Source organism: Colossoma macropomum, unplaced genomic scaffold (assembly GCF_904425465.1).
Source record: "Colossoma macropomum unplaced genomic scaffold, Colossoma_macropomum, whole genome shotgun sequence".
NCBI classification, from domain to species: domain Eukaryota; kingdom Metazoa; phylum Chordata; class Actinopteri; order Characiformes; family Serrasalmidae; genus Colossoma; species Colossoma macropomum.
The window spans coordinates 16,439,568-16,455,764 of record NW_023494792.1 but is presented as its reverse complement, the minus strand read 5'-3'; the positions used below and the strand labels follow the sequence as shown (position 1 = coordinate 16,455,764).

At 39.3% G+C, this 16,197-nt stretch overlaps 2 protein-coding genes across 2 annotated transcripts; both read left to right on the top strand.

Annotated features, from left to right (window-relative positions):
• Positions 1 to 2,596: 2,596 nt before the first annotated feature.
• On the top strand, positions 2,597 to 6,629 carry LOC118811783 (chymotrypsinogen A-like). The gene is given in 7 exon segments (XM_036576247.1): positions 2,597 to 2,732; positions 3,129 to 3,232; positions 3,352 to 3,431; positions 3,784 to 3,862; positions 5,708 to 5,888; positions 6,079 to 6,212; positions 6,355 to 6,629. Coding segments are annotated over 7 exon segments (792 nt in total). The 5' UTR covers positions 2,597 to 2,680; the 3' UTR covers positions 6,517 to 6,629.
• A 5,255-nt stretch (positions 6,630 to 11,884) lies between these two features.
• Positions 11,885 to 16,098, top strand: LOC118811778 (chymotrypsinogen A-like). The gene is made up of 7 exons (XM_036576243.1): positions 11,885 to 12,053; positions 12,493 to 12,596; positions 12,704 to 12,783; positions 14,782 to 14,860; positions 15,206 to 15,386; positions 15,577 to 15,710; positions 15,858 to 16,098. Exons 1-7 carry the CDS (start codon positions 12,002 to 12,004, stop codon positions 16,017 to 16,019), a joined length of 792 nt encoding a protein of 263 aa, XP_036432136.1. The 5' UTR covers positions 11,885 to 12,001; the 3' UTR covers positions 16,020 to 16,098.
• The last annotated feature ends 99 nt before the right edge of the window (positions 16,099 to 16,197 follow it).

Genomic DNA, 16,197 nt, shown 5'->3' with positions numbered 1-16,197 from the left:
AGCTATAAGAGTTCTATAGAAGTTGGGAAAACCTAAGACTCTCTGAAGTTCTTTGATACTTGTGGTCGTAGTCTAATTGACAACGGCCTCTACTTTCTGATCATCCATCAAAACACCCTGAGAACTAATAACATATCTGAGGAAGGAAACTTTTTGGAAAAAAAAGTTTCTGGAAGACAGTTGGCTAAACCGAAAGGCATTAGAGTACTCATAGTGCCCCTGGTGGTGATAAATGCCATCTTCCATTTATCTCCTTCTTTAATGCGTACTAAGTTGTATGCACTGTGGAGGTCTAATTTTGTAAAAAACTGAGCACCTCAAAGCTGCTCTAAAGCAGCAGGGATCGAAGGGAGTGGATAAGCAAAATTTTTGATGACATTATTGAGGGTACGACAGTCTCTGCATGGTCTGAAGCCAGATGCGACTAGAGATGTGGAAGGACAAACAAACCCTTAAGCTAGTGCCCCATTGATATACTCTCCCATTGGCCTTCTCTTCCTCATGTGGATGATCAAAAATATGATTTCAAAAATAGTTTGTAAGTCAAGTCTTGTAAACGTCACCACCCAGCTGTAGCCCACTCTAGCACTTTATCCGACAGATGTGATACAATAAAGGTAATTTTGGCTTGATCAGTACTAGCAGGGAATTACTGCAAAAGACTCAACACTGTAACAAAAACCCCTACACTTATCAGGAGACCCATCAAATTTATCTGGCTTACTCACAGGAAAAGTCAAGGTTTGACTCTCGGTTACTGGATTGGTAAGAAGAGGAACAGGAATAGAAACTGGAGCAGGTGTGGAACACTTAATTTCTTTTTGTTGAACAGCGATGTCCTTAATCCCAGACAGAAGCTGAGTTAGCTGGGTCTGTTGCTCAGCTTGTTGTTGTGTTAAGTTGCCCACTGTGTGAGAAACCCCTGCCAGCACCTGCTGATGATGGCCCAAGAGTTGACCTTGGGTATTCAGGACCTTCTGAACAGCCTCTATGTCTGCCGTTTGCATGGTGAAGAAGTATCCTGTAATGGTGGCAGATGGAACCAGACACTTGCAGCAGAGGCTTGAGTTCAAAACTAATATCAAAAGGGCGATCCAAACTCACAGGGGGTAAACACAAGCAGAAGGTTGAAAACCAGAGAATCAGAACAGGACAAAGAGGCAACACTAGAATCATAGTTATAAACAGAAAATGGGTCATACACCGAGTAGCAGAAAACAAGACAATGGAAACACCCAGTACGCACATTGGTATGACAATACTTCACAAAGAAACTAGACTAAAGCCCAGGCTTATATACTAAACTAACAAACACATGAAATGACGAACAGGTGTGCATAATTAGAAGTCAGGCGAACTGGCCCGGGGATAGGTGGATTTCTGAGAGTCCTGTGTCATGTGCTGCAGCGAGTGGTTCTGGGAAACGTAATCCTGAACGGCAGGGTTGGCTGTAGGCTCAGCCAGAGCAGAGGAGGGCATGACATTGGTCTACTGTATATTTGTATTTCATTTTTATTATTATTATTATTATTATTATTATCATCATCATCATCATCATAGAATATGTTAAATTATTTAAATGCTGTACCAAATCTGTGAATTAAAACTTCAAGGATTTGTATAAATCTATATCAACCAGTAGACCGCTATGGTATTTTTCTGGATCAGTGTAGTGTACAAACCAAAAACAACCTGTTGAACAATATAAACAAATAAAGGAGTTGAAGACATAAAACAATAACTTGGCAATAAAAAAATAGTAATAAAAGTGAAACAATAGCTAAAACATACCAAAATCATACTGAAGTTAACTAAAATCAAGTAAAATAGTTGCAGGCTGACGGGAGGTGGTTAGAGACTAAAAGCTTAAAATGTTCACATGACACCAGTGAGTGAAGCTCTAGAGTTGTAATGAATTCCAGCTTGTTGGTGCACTGTAGCTAAAAGCAGATTATCCAAGTTCAGCAAAATCTCTCGGCACCTGAAGGGTGATCCAGGCACTGGAACAAATCTGGTAAAATGCATTATCTACACTGAACATTTCTGTGATGTATGAAGGTGTGTGGCCAGTAATCGCGTTATAGATAAAGAGAGACCATGTGTCTCCTGACACCCAGACAAAAAAGACCAGCCAACCTTTTCATATAGTACAGAATAATGAGTGTTGCGTAGGTCTCGAGTAATGAATCAAATTGGTAAACAGAGTCTAGAGATTTCAGAGTAGCTGAATTTTTTGCATCAGTGATTTTTTTGCAGCTTCCTTCTCAATTGAAAAGGAACAAATAAACTTCTTTGAGCATGTACATCATTTTTTTTATGTATGGCGTAAGGTTAAAAACAAAGATCTGACCTAAATAAGCACAGCAAACATATTAATCATAAAGCTGACAAGGGTTTATTTGTTTATTTTTAATTTCAGTGAACTCCTTATATGAAAACACCAATGTCCAGCACAGTACAGAGATGCAGATACACTGATTCTGACTATTTGCTAATGTGGCAGTAGTTTTCCAAAGCAACTCCTAAATTTGTAGCATGGGAATAAATTGCTCTGATAACATGGATGAAACAGGTGAAGCTGGCATTATTTTGGCGTGGTTTAACCAGATATGCTGAATTCAAGGCTGTAGAGGCCTTATAAAAAACTTGCAGTCCATCTTAGCTACAGCAGACTGAAAACATGGCTCTTCCGTGGATTCTCTCCTGTCTCGCCTTCATCGGCACAGCATATGGTACGTAACATTCTCTCAGTATGCAGGGTCACTGTGCGATACTGTTCGATATTGTTGCTGTTATACCAAAAAAAATCTTACCTTTCTGGTAAGTTTTCAGGAGAAGGAAAAAAGTTCCTGATTAAAAAAAAGGTACAAGGTTTTGATATTTACCAAGAGTGTTAATACACTCATCAGCATTGCATGTCATGTTATTATCTATAATTTAGTCACAAACTGGGAATAATAAGGGCCAATAAATCAAAAAATAAAAATGCAACCTAGTGTGTCTTCAGTCTCTCTGATTTGATCTGAAATTTTTTTAAGGACAGAATTTTCAGCTTCAGGCTTTGAAGTCATGATGACACTGACACAATATTACTGTCTCAGGAGAAATTCTTTGTGTGATATTTTTAGGCTGCGGTGTTCCTGCCATCCCGCCTGTGATCACTGGATATGCCAGGATTGTGAATGGTGAGGAGGCAGTGCCCCATTCCTGGCCCTGGCAGGTGTCTCTATAGGTGAGACTGACACTTATTTTCCTCTGTCTCTCTCTATCACTCAGCTCAATTTAATACAATTAGTGCTTTACACAGTCAGGAGAACAGAATTGGAAGAGTATTTCAACTTCTCTTCTCAGGACAGTACAGGATTCCACTTCTGTGGTGGCTCCCTCCTCAACCAGTACTGGGTGGTGACCGCTGCTCACTGTGGTGTCAGGTAGCAACAGAAATTTGGGTTTCAGGTTTTCCAACTAAACTCTTTCTTTAGCTTCTAAAGGAACTACACTAAATGTGGAAACAACTAAGAACTGACACTAGTGCATGTAAACGCAACTCATGTATAGAATAATGTAGCTTGTGCAACAGTACATGACAAAATCTCAATTGCAATGTCACAACGAGGTTATCCAGAAGCTAAACTGTACCAGCACTATTAAATTTGTTTCATCTATGATCCTGTTTGAAAGAGGTTTTATTTTAATTTTTTTGTTTGATTTTGGCATAAAAAACAATTAAACATGTTCTGTATTTGCAGTGAACTGTAATTATTCTAATATCTTGTTTTGCAGAACATCTCACCGTGTTATCCTTGGAGAGCATGACCGCTCCTCTAACGCTGAGGCTATCCAGACTTTGGCTGTTGGAAAGGTTTGTATTGTGCTTATACACTGTCAGACAAAGGGTACTGTAAAAGTACAACCCCAAGTTGGGACGCTGTGCAAAATGTAAATAAAAACAAAATGCAATGATGTGCAAATTATGTAAAAGCCTATATTTCATTGAAAGTAGAACAAAGACAACATATCAATTGTTAAACCTGGGAAATTTTGTTGTTTTTTGAAAAATATCCAATTTTTAATTTGATGCCAACAACATGTTCCAAAAAAGTTGGGACGGGGGCAACAAAAGGCTGGTAAAGATGTGTAATGCTAAAAAAAACACCTGGTGGTTAATTGGCAACAGGTCAGTAACATGATTGGGTATAAAAAGAGCATCCCAGAGAGTCTTTCAGAAGTAAAGATGAGGAGGGGTTCACCACTCTGTGAAAGACTGCACGAGCAAATGGTACAACAATTCAAGAATAACATTTCTCAGCATAAAATAGCAAAGAACTTTTGCTTTTCATCATCTATGGTACATAATAACATTAAAAGATTCAGTGAATCCAGAGAAATCTCTGTATGCAAGGGACAAGACTGAAAACCAATACTGGCTGGCTGTGATCTTCAGGCCCTCAGATGGCACTGCATTAAAAACAGACATGATTCTGTAGTGGAAATCACTGCATGGGCTCAGACACACCTCTGAAAACCACTGTCTGTGAAAACAGTTTGTCACAGCATCCACAAATGCAAGCTAAAACTCTAAAATGTAAGTATTTTTATACGTAAAGTATAAACTGCCCTTTGGTCAGCCGAATCAAAATTTGAAATTCTTTTTGGAAATCATGGACACTGTGTCCTCCAGGCTAAAGACCACTTGGCTTGTTACCAGTGCACAGTTAAAAAGCCAGTATTCATGATGGTATAGGGGTGCATTAGTGCACATCTGTGAAGGCACAATTAATGCTGAATGATATATACATGTTTTGGCAACATATGCTGTCATCTAGACAATGTCTTTTTTCAGGGAAGACCTTGATTATTTTGACAAGACAATGCCAAACCACATTCTGCATGTACTACAGCAGCATGGCTCTGTAGTAAAAGTGTCCTGGTGCTTAACTGGCCTGTTTGCAGTCCAGACCTGTCACCACTGATAACATTTGGTGCATTATGAAATGAAAAATATGACAAAGGAGACCCTGAATTGTTGAGCAGCTGAAATCCTATATCAAACCAGAATGGGAAAACATTTCACTTTCAAAACTGCAACAACTGGTCTCCTTAGTTCCCGTCAGATATTTTTCAAAAAACAATAACATTTCTCAGTTTCAACATTTGATATGTTGTCTTTGTAGTATATTCCTCTTAAAAATAGGGTTTACATGATTTGCACATCACTGCATTCTATTTTTATTTACATTCTGCACAGCGTCCCAACATTTTTGGAAATGGGGTTGTACATTTTAGTTCAATAAAGGAGCAAACAATTAAAGTGAAATGGTTCTTTATGGTACAAAACAGTCCTTAAGACTCAATTGTGTAATTTAAATGAGTTTTAAAGCTACACTATATTCACTCTCCCAGGTGAAATGGACATAGTTTTACGTTTTCATAACTTTACTATTTTTAAGTTGGAAAAAAGCCTGGAATCAAGACTGGATGTATGGAGTCAATGCAGCTTAAAGAAAATAATTGCAACAGAATTTGGTTATGTTCCCTAGAGGGTACCACCCCAGGGACCTTTTTTCCCATATTTTCTGGCAGCGTACAGAAACAGATTTTCAGAACAGAAGTTCGAAATTGAATGGCATACGTCTAGTAAATTTATGTCATAAATAAAATTAGTCCAGTTTTGCAATTCCGACTAATCTATCTATCACCAATGCAGGTTATCCAGCACCCCAACTACAATTCATACACCATTAACAACGACATCACCCTGATCAAGCTGGCCTCTGCTGCCCAGCTGAACAGCCGCGTGTCTGTTGTGTGTTTGCCTGCAAGCAGCGACAACTTCCCAGGCGGCTTGAAGTGTGTTACAACTGGCTGGGGCCTGACCAGATACAATGGTAACACAGATTACATGTGATCTTATACTGTATCTGTATGAGACAGATCTGTGTGTCAGGTTTAACTGTGTTTTAAAAAGACTTTACTATCAATGTTTTGTATCACATTTTGTTGGACCAGCTTTGTTCCTAAGGTTGTGCTCAAAGACAAACCTCTCTCTGAAATTTCACATCACTCTTTCTCTTCTAGCTGCTACCACTCCTCCTCGTCTGCAGCAGGCAGCTCTGCCTCTGCTGACTAACAGCGACTGCCAGCGTTACTGGGGCTCCAGCATCACTGATGTCATGATCTGCGCTGGAGCTTCTGGAGTTTCTTCCTGCATGGTAACACAGATCAGTATAAGAACAGACTTATAGCAAGTCTAAGTGAGGGGTCTCACAGCACAGGAGACTAAAAACACTAATATTTAATATTAAACAAGGCATAAAAGAACCAACCATACTCCTGCTTTTACGCCTCTCACAGGGTGACTCTGGTGGCCCTCTGGTCTGTCAGAAGTCTGGAGCTTGGACCTTGGTGGGTATTGTGTCCTGGGGTAGCAGCACCTGCAGTACATCCACACCTGGAGTGTACACTCGTGTCACCAAGTTCCGCTCATGGATTGACCAGACCATCGCCGCTAACTAAAGCTTTCAGAGCCACGTGGCAACCAGAAGCAGTTCTGGGCTTCTTCCACCTGATCAATAAAGATGAGATCATCACAGAATTATTGTCTGTAGAAATAAACAGAATGACCATCACACTGTTGTCAGTGATCTTACTTGCAGAACATGTTGCACTGCTAGGGCTGACTGATAATGTATCTTCCACTGTGAGAGAGGGGTAGTCAGCTCACTGACACTGTTTCAGTGCTTCTTTATTATCTTCATCTGAAAAATCAAAGCTATCATGGTAAATGGGTGAGAGTAAGAAGTAGGCTGAGTCACCTTTTGATTCCACACTCTTGCTTCTGGGGATGCTCCTTGGGATGCAGGAGAGGAATAAAGGCCCCTAGAAGTTAACACACCCCTACCCAAAGTAGAACAAAGCATGAGCTGGTTTTTACTTTAATATATCTAGTTTATGAAATGGAGGGTTGTATAAAAATATCTTACAGCAAAAGTTGTGTAATTTATTAATTAAACAAACACACTGACATACAGAAAATCACTACTTAAAGTATTAATATTGTTTCTGTTTAGTTTAATATTCGCTTTTTTACGAACACATTATTACTGCCCAAATAAACAGCTTTCAAATCTATAAATTCGGGTGCCTAAGACTTTTGCACAGTACTGTACAATGAAGAGCCGAAACATAATGAACACTCACAGATGAAGCGAATTACTCGTTCAGCGCATCTCCAAAACCTTAAGGTGTGTGGGGTGCTCCCGGCCAGAAGTGATGAGTACCTACTGCCAGTGGACCAAGGAGGGACAAACTACGAACAGGCTCATCAGTATGGGAGGGCAATAAAGGCTATCTGGTCTGAACCGACAGAAGGGCTACTGTGGCACAAGTCAGAGTGAGACAGAGTGCCCAAGCTGACCCTGGTCTATTGTTGAAAATGCTCAGTTTACCTGGGGAGGTGATGGCACCAGGATGCACTGTAGGAAGAAGACAAGGTACACTCACTCATGCTGATGGTATTTGCTGATGGCAGTGGCCTCTTTCAGCAGTATAATGTGCCCCGCCATACTGCACACGCTGTTCAGGAATGAAATGAATAGAGTTGAAGGTGTTGCCCAGCCTCCACCTTCCCCAGATCTTAATCTGATTGAGCATCTGTGGGAAGTGCAAGCCTAATCCCCAGTGGCTCCACCTCGTAATTTACAGGACACAAAGGATCTGCTGCTAATTTCTTGTTTCTGGATACCACAGAGCACCTGCAGAGCCTGTCCTTGGGAGGTCAGAGCTGTTTTAGTGGCACATGAAGGAGCAACAGCATGTTAGGTTGGTGGTCATCATGTTTTGGCTCATTGGTGTATATATAACATGATTAGACATGATTTTTTTATTTGTTAATTTATACCTTTTGAAGGATTTTGGCAACATAACACTTAATCTCATGTATGTGCCTGGCCCCAAGTTTGGAGGTACAGCAAAGTGCATTGCTAAGTGTTTTACTTTACCACTGAATGGGTTTCCTAGACAGATGATCATTTGTTGGTTTGTTTGTTTAAATAAATGCAACATCTCCAATTTGCTCACAGATGTTCACAATGTGTTAATTCTCCTAGAAGGAGATGGGATCTTGGGCCGATGTTACAGACGTGTAACTGGCGCCTATATTTCACTTCTTACATATAGAAACACTTTTAGGCTTCACTCCTGAATTGTTTGTGTACAGTCTAGTGAAAAATGAACTTTGCTTTGATCTGACCCATTACAACAAAAACTATAACTTTCTTACTGAATCTATTTTTAACAATATTTAATTTTTTGTTGCCTCCATAATACCAGTAAAACAAATCAGTACAACTGTTTCTGAATTACTAAACTATAGATTATTGTTATGACAATGTTTGATCAGGAGGAAATAAGCTATTATTGGATATTTAGCTATTCCAAAGAATTCTAAGGAATAATATAAAGCTGGCAAAGTTGGCATTAGGATAAGGTGGATAATAAGGTCCTTTCTGGGAGGTTTGGGGGGGACTGACCATTAGGTCATACAGTTCAGTTCTTTGATGAGTTAAGCGGATCTGCTGCCTGCTTCAACTCATCAATAGCAAGGAAAGAAGTATAGTTGAACAGAAGAGTCATGAGACTAGGGCAGAGAAACAAAAGGGGTAGATCCTGACCTGGGAAACCATAATACTGAGGTACACTGAGAGGTCAGTTTGTTATGTACACCTCCACTCTATGGTTAAAAGTTTGTGGACACCCAAAAAACCCACATCCTTAACTGCTTTTTTATAAATAAAAAAAGACCAGGGTATTAATAGTTTTCCCCTACTTTGCTGCAGTATCAGCCAATACTCCTCTTGGAAGAGTTTACACTAGAAGTTGAACCATGGCTGCAGAGATTTGCTTCCATTCAGCTGCAAGAGCATTACTGAGGTCAGGTACTGATAATGACCTCACCTCAGTTCATCTCGAAGGTGTTAGATGGGGTTGAGGTCATTGCTCTGTGAAGGCCAGTCAAGTTCTTTAACACTAAACTCACTAATCCATTTCTTTATGGAGCTTTCTTTGTGTGCAGGGATGTTGTCTTTCTGAAACAGAAGAGGGTAAAATTCTCAGACAATTATTCCTTCTTTACCAAACTTTACAGTTGGAACTCTCCATTGAGTGGCACTGTTCTCCTGCGCCCACCAAACTCAAATTTATCTGTCAGAGTGCCAAATGGTGAAACGTGATTCATCACTCCAAAAAACAAGCCTCCACTGCTCCAGAGTCCAGTGGCAGTGGACTTTACACCGCTCTAGCTGAGTTGTGCACGGTGATCTTAGGCTTCTGTCATGCTTTTCAGCCAATCTAGTCACCATGGAAAACCAATCATGAAGCTCCAGACAAACAGTTTTTGTGCTGCTTCCAGAGGCAGCCCACCATTGAACTACTGTTGCCCCTAGGCATTTCCACTCCACAGTAACAGCACTTACAGTAGAGGGCATGGCAGAAATGTGGCAAATTGACTTGTTGGAAAGGCATCGTATGACAGTGCCTCTTTAAAAGTTACTTAGCTCTTCACTACGACTTATTTTACAGCCAGTGTTTGTCTATGGAGACTGCATGGCTATGTGCTTGATTTTATACACTTACTAGCAATGAGTGTGTCTTAAGTAACCAAACCCACTAATTAGGAGCAATGTCCACATATTTTTGGTAATATAGTATAACTTTTATCAGGCACTCCTACCAAAGTATCTTCTACCCCTACCCATCAATGGAACACAAAACCACAGATGAACAGTAATATTTAGATGGTGGACCATTCTCAGCACAGCAGTAACACTGACAAGTTTGTTTCTAGACTTCTAGACTGCTGTTCAAAAAAAACAACAAGTGGTGGTAAATAGACACATTTACAAATTAAATTGCCCAGATATATAAGAAAACAACTTCATGCTGATCTTTGAGGCTGAAATGTGAAATGATTTTATTGTTGGTCTACTGTATATTTGTATTTCATAATTATTTATTTGTTATTATTATCATAATTTTATTATCACATAATATATTAAATGATTAAAAAAGATTGTTTTATGCTGTACCAAATCTTTGAATTAAAACTGTTTCAAGGATTTGTATAAATCTATATCAACCAATAGATTGCTATGGTATTTTTCTGGGTCAGTGTGATTGGCTCTGAGAAAAAAGGGCTGTTAACGCGTGAAGGTAATGTGTATAATAGAAAAACAACCTGTTGAAAACATAACTAAAACATAGTAATGACATAAATAAAGGACTTGAAGACATAAAACAATAACCTTGACAATAAAAAAATAGTAATAAAAGTGAAACAATAGCTAAAACATACCAAAATCATACTGAAGTTAACTAAAATCAAGTAAAATAGTTGCAGGCTGACGGGAGGTGGTTAGAGACTAAAAGCTTAAAATGTTCACATGACACCAGTGAGTGAAGCTCTAGAGTTTACTGTAATGAATTCCAGCTTGTTGGTGCACTGTAGCTAAAAGCAGATTTTCCCAGTTCAGTAAAATCTCTCGGCACCTAAAGGGTGATCCAGGCACTGGAACAAATCTGGTAAAATGCATTATCTACACTGAGCATTTCTGTGATGTATGAAGGTGTGTGGCCAGTAATCGCGTTATAGATAAAGGCAAGCCAATGTGTTTACCCACACTGTGTACGTGGACTGGAGTCAGGAAATACCAGCAGTAAAAGAACAATTAACAACTTCCTGATTCTGAAGTCAGTTTGTGTTTGTGTTTATTTATGTTTCGCTCTTATCTAACCTAGGCCTAGGCTGTAACTGAAGTGTACACATCTGAAGCCTCATGAGAAAATTTCCCCCTACAGTCAGTAAACTAAGATTATATATATATATATATATATATATATATATATATATATATATATATATATTGTCTTATGACCTTAAACGTTTGCCCTGTAATGGACTGCCAGTTTAGATCATGAATGAATGAATGACCTTATATGTGGGCGGCATGGTGGCACAGTGGGTAGTGCTGACAGCAAGGAAGGCCTGGGTTCGATTCCCTGACCGGGTGACCAGGGTCCTTTCTGCGTGGAGTTCTCCCTGGGTCTGTGTGGGTTTCCTCTCACAGTCCAAAGACATGCAGTCAGGCCAATTGGAGATACTAAATTGCCCTTACGTGTGAGTGTGTATGTCTGTGTGTCTGCCCTGCAATGGACTGGTGGTCTGTCCAGGGTGCTTTCTGCCTTCTGCCCAATGACCACTGGAATAGGCTCCAGGATGATAGGTGGCTTAGAAGAAAAATGAATGACCTTAAATGTTCCCCTCTCCTGTTATCTTATATTTTTAGATTTATCTGTTACAAAATAACTCACTTATCATACCTGAATAAATCAATACTGCCCAAGGCTGAACAGTGAATTTTTTGTAGCTTCCTTCTAAATTGAAAAGAAACAAATAAACTTCTTTGTGCACATATATCATATCTTAATCACATTCTACTCTATGCTCACTGATTTTGTAACTAAGCTATTACATAGTTGTTTAAGTTTTTTTTCTTGGTTTATTTATGCAATAAAAACTGAAAGGTATTCAAGCTCACTGAGCTCAAAGCAATTCTGTTGCTGCATAAACTAAAGAAATAAATTATGTAAGAACGGGGTAAGATTAAAAACAAAGATCTGACCTAAATAAGCACAGCAAACATATTAATCATAAAGCTGACAAGGGTTTATTTGTTTATTTTAATTCCAGTGAACTCCTTATATGAAAACAGTCCAGCACAGTACAGAGATGCAAATACACTGATTCTGACTATTTGCTAACGTGGCAGTAGTTTTCCAAAGCAACTCCTAAATTTGTAGCATGGGAATAAATTGCTCTGATAACACAGATGAAACAGGTGAAGCTGGCATTATTTTGGCATGGTTTAACCAGATATGCTGAATTCAAGGCTTCAGAGGTCTTATAAAAACCTTTACTCTATCTTAGCCACAGCAAACTGAAAACATGGCTCTCCTGTGGATTCTCTCCTGTCTCGCCTTCATCAGCACAGCATATGGTACGTAACTTAACTCGACATAACATTCTCTCAGTATGCAGGGTCCTTCTCGGTACCTGTCAATGTACAATAATGTCGCTTTTGTATGAAAAAAATCTCACATTTCTGAAATAGTAAGTTTTCAGGAGAAGAAAAAGACGTTTATAATAAAAAAAAGTTACAAAGTTTTAATATTCACCAAAAGTGCTAATGCACTCAGAAGCACTGCATGTCATGCACAAATTGGGGTTAATTAGAACCAATAAATAAAATAATAATAAATAAAAAAAACTAGTGTGTATCTCTCTGATAGAAATTTGGTAAAAACAGAATTTTTCGCTCCAAGCTTTAAGGTCATGATGACACTGACACAGTGTTACTGTCACTCAATGCTGACAGGAATATTGATTAAAATGATTAATGCTCATTAGGAGAGAAATTGTTTGTGTGATATTTTTAGGCTGCGGTGTTCCTGCCATCCCGCCTGTGATCACTGGATATGCCAGGATTGTGAATGGTGAGGAGGCAGTGCCCCATTCCTGGCCCTGGCAGGTGTCTCTACAGGTGAGACTGACACTTATTTTTTGACACTTGTCTCTCACCATCACTCAACTCACTTTAATACAATTAGTGCTTTAAACAGTTCTCTTCTCAAACACTTCTCTTCTCAGGACAGTACAGGATTCCACTTCTGTGGTGGCTCCCTCATCAACCAGTACTGGGTGGCGACCGCTGCTCACTGTGGTGTCAGGTAACAACAGAATTTTCCTTTAGAAGTTTCTTTAGAAGCTCATCTTTTAACTTCTTAAGGCACTGCACTACAATGTGGAAACAACTAAGAATTAACACTAGTATATGTAAACACAACTCAAGTGTAGAACAATGTATCTTGTGCAACAGTACATGACAAATTCTCAATTGCAATGCCACAAAAAAGTTATCTCAAAGTTAAACTGTGCTAACACTATTCATGGGTGTCACTAGAGGTTCATGGATAAGGGAGCTAAGCTTTTTAATGGCCCCAAAATGTTTATAATGCACTTTTAGAGTAGCAACAGCCAGAAAATGTCAAGTTTGTCTGCTGTGTTAAGTATATCAAAAAATGGTTATTTGGTCAAATTAGCATACAGTAGATCTGTCTCTTTGTAGTTTGTATTAAGCACAGAGCTAATATGACTTAAACACTATATCCATCCACTTACAACAGGCACAGATGAAGCAAAGGTACTGAAGTCACACAATGCTCTCTCCTCTCTTAGATAAGCTGCAAAGTCCTAAATATATTATTCAAACACAGACTATAGATCAGTTCAGTCTGATTTTGCTTTGTAGGCATGTTTAATAAACTAGGTGACGGAATTTCATGGTGACAAATATTATATTTTCTTAGTTAAACTAAATTTAGTTTTAATTTTAACCGAAAGCTTATACAACCCTCCCTTGCTTTCTTCTTGATCACTAACCTCAATCAGATCTGCTCCTTCAGTCCTGTTAGGCATCTTCAGCTTCTTTCTCTCCCTCTCTTCCTGTGTTTAATAATACATCAATTTTATTAAACTCAGATTTACAAGAACTCAGTGAAATAATGACCAATCAATTTAATTTTTTATAGTTTTAACAGGTACCTGACTAGCCTTCAATGGAGCTGCTGCCTCTTAATTTCCGTATACAGGTTGAGGAATTGAGGGATATAAAACTGTTAGGATGACCTTTTAAGACAACGCTGACGTAGCTACTTGTTTAAATTTTCCACCCCAAATGCTGCAGCAGTTTGATTTTGGTGCCTCGCAGTGGAAAAACTAAAACAAGAATCTGGCGAATAGGAAGCAACTTCAGCCTCGTCCTTTTCACTGATTTTAACTTACTGTAAACAACAATATGTGGCAAACACTGGTGTCTTTGTTTCCAAGCACTGAAGAGAAATCTAAAAACAAAGAATACAAAGAGCTGTCAATAACCTTACGTCTATCCCTCTTGTTTGTCCACTCTCAAACTCACTATGAAGAGAGATTCGACTAGTTGGCTTGTCAGCTAATTAGCCAGTGTTTTTTAGTTAAACACAAGCCCTTTACCTCACTTAAACCTAAAGTCAGCTAACTAGAGTTAACAAGCCACACAAAAACAGATATCCAACTATACTGACCACATGTTGTCACAAATCCGTGTTGTAGGTGGATATATACAGTTTCACACTATTTCACTCTGTATATTGCAGATTTTGAATAAGGTCTACTGTTTATTTTTGTGAATTGCCAAACTCCTGTCTTCAGCTTGGTTACCAATTACTTTGCTGTGTTTTAAAGAGACCCTCTCCCAGGTCTGATATGATTGGTTTACAATGTCTAACGTCTGATATGATTGGCTTACAATGTATGAGGTTTGATTTGATTGGCTGAGTGTTATGTTTGTCAATCTCTGGTAGTACCGCAGAGGCAGTGTTGCAATAGAGCAGCAGCAGCAGTGCCTCCCCCAGGTCGCGCCCTGCTGTTACAGTATATTGTGAATGAGAATGAACTCTAGACGATTTGGACTAGTAATGCATATTTACTTAGGTTAGGCGGGCTAAGTAACATTTAGATAACATCTAACATCTAGAATTGGCCTAGCAAAGATCATGGCACTATTACATTTGCCTGGTCCTGTGTGAAAGAGGTTTTAATCTCAAAGTTTTGTTTGTATTTGGCATAAAAAAACAAACACGTTCTGTATTTGCAGTGAACTGGAAATATTCTAATATCTTGTTTTGCAGAACATCTCACCGTGTTATCCTTGGAGAGCATGACCGCTCCTCTAACGCTGAGGCTATCCAGACCTTGGCTGTTGGAAAGGTTTGTATTGTGCTTATACACTGTCAGACAAAGGGTACTGTACAAGTACATTTTAGTCCAATAAAGGTACAAACAATTAAAATGGCATGGTTAATGGTACAAAACAGTCCCTAAGACTCAACTGTGTAATTTAAATAAGTTTTAAGGTAAGACACATTTTTACCTTTTCATAACTTCACTATTTTCAACTTGGAAAAAAGCCTAGAATCAAGGACCAATTTGGTACAGTTATGTTCCCTAGAGGGTACCACCCCAGTGACCTTTTTCCCATTTTTTCTGACACAGTACACAAACAGATTTTCAGATCTCTCTCTCTCTCTCTCTGTCTCTCTCTCACCAATGCAGGTTATCCAGCACCCCAACTACAATTCATACACCATTAACAATGACATCACCCTGATCAAGCTGGCCTCTGCTGCTCAGCTGAACAGCCGCGTGTCTGTTGTGTGTTTGCCTGCAAGCAGTGACAACTTCCCAGGCGGCTTGAAGTGTGTTACAACTGGCTGGGGCCTGACCAGATACAATGGTAACACAGATTACATGTGATCTTATACTGTATCTGTATGAGACAGATCTGTGTATCAGGTTTAATTGTGCTTTAAAAAGACTTTACTATCAATGTTTTGTATCACATTTTGTTGGACCAGCTTTATTCCAAAAGTTGTGCTCAAAGAAAAACCTCTCTCTGAAATTTCACATCACTCTTTCTCTTCTAGCTGCTACCACTCCTCCTCGTCTGCAGCAGGCAGCTCTGCCTCTGCTGACTAACAGCGACTGCCAGCGTTACTGGGGCTCCAGCGTGACTGACGTCATGATCTGCGCTGGAGCTTCTGGAGTTTCTTCCTGCATGGTAACACAGATCAGTATAAGAACAGACCTATAGCAAATCTGAGGGTGGGGTCTGACAGCACAAGAGAATAATAAAAAAACAGTAATATTTAATATTAAACAAGGCATAAAAGAACCAACCCTACTCATGCTTTTACTCCTCTCACAGGGTGACTCTGGTGGCCCTCTGGTCTGTCAGAAGTCTGGAGCTTGGACCTTGGTGGGTATTGTGTCCTGGGGTAGCAGCACCTGCAGTACATCCACACCTGCAGCATACACTCGTGTCACCAAGTTTCGCTCATGGATTGACCAGACCATCGCCGCTAACTAAAGCTTTCAGAGCCATTGAGACCAGAAGCAGTTCTGGGCTTCTTCCACCTGATCAATAAAGATGAGATCATTTCAATGCACATCTTAGTGTTCTTTTAATTTAACAGCTGTCAGTCTGTTCATTCTACATTGGCCACAATCAGAACTGTCACATGAAACGCAATTCTCAGATAAAAAAT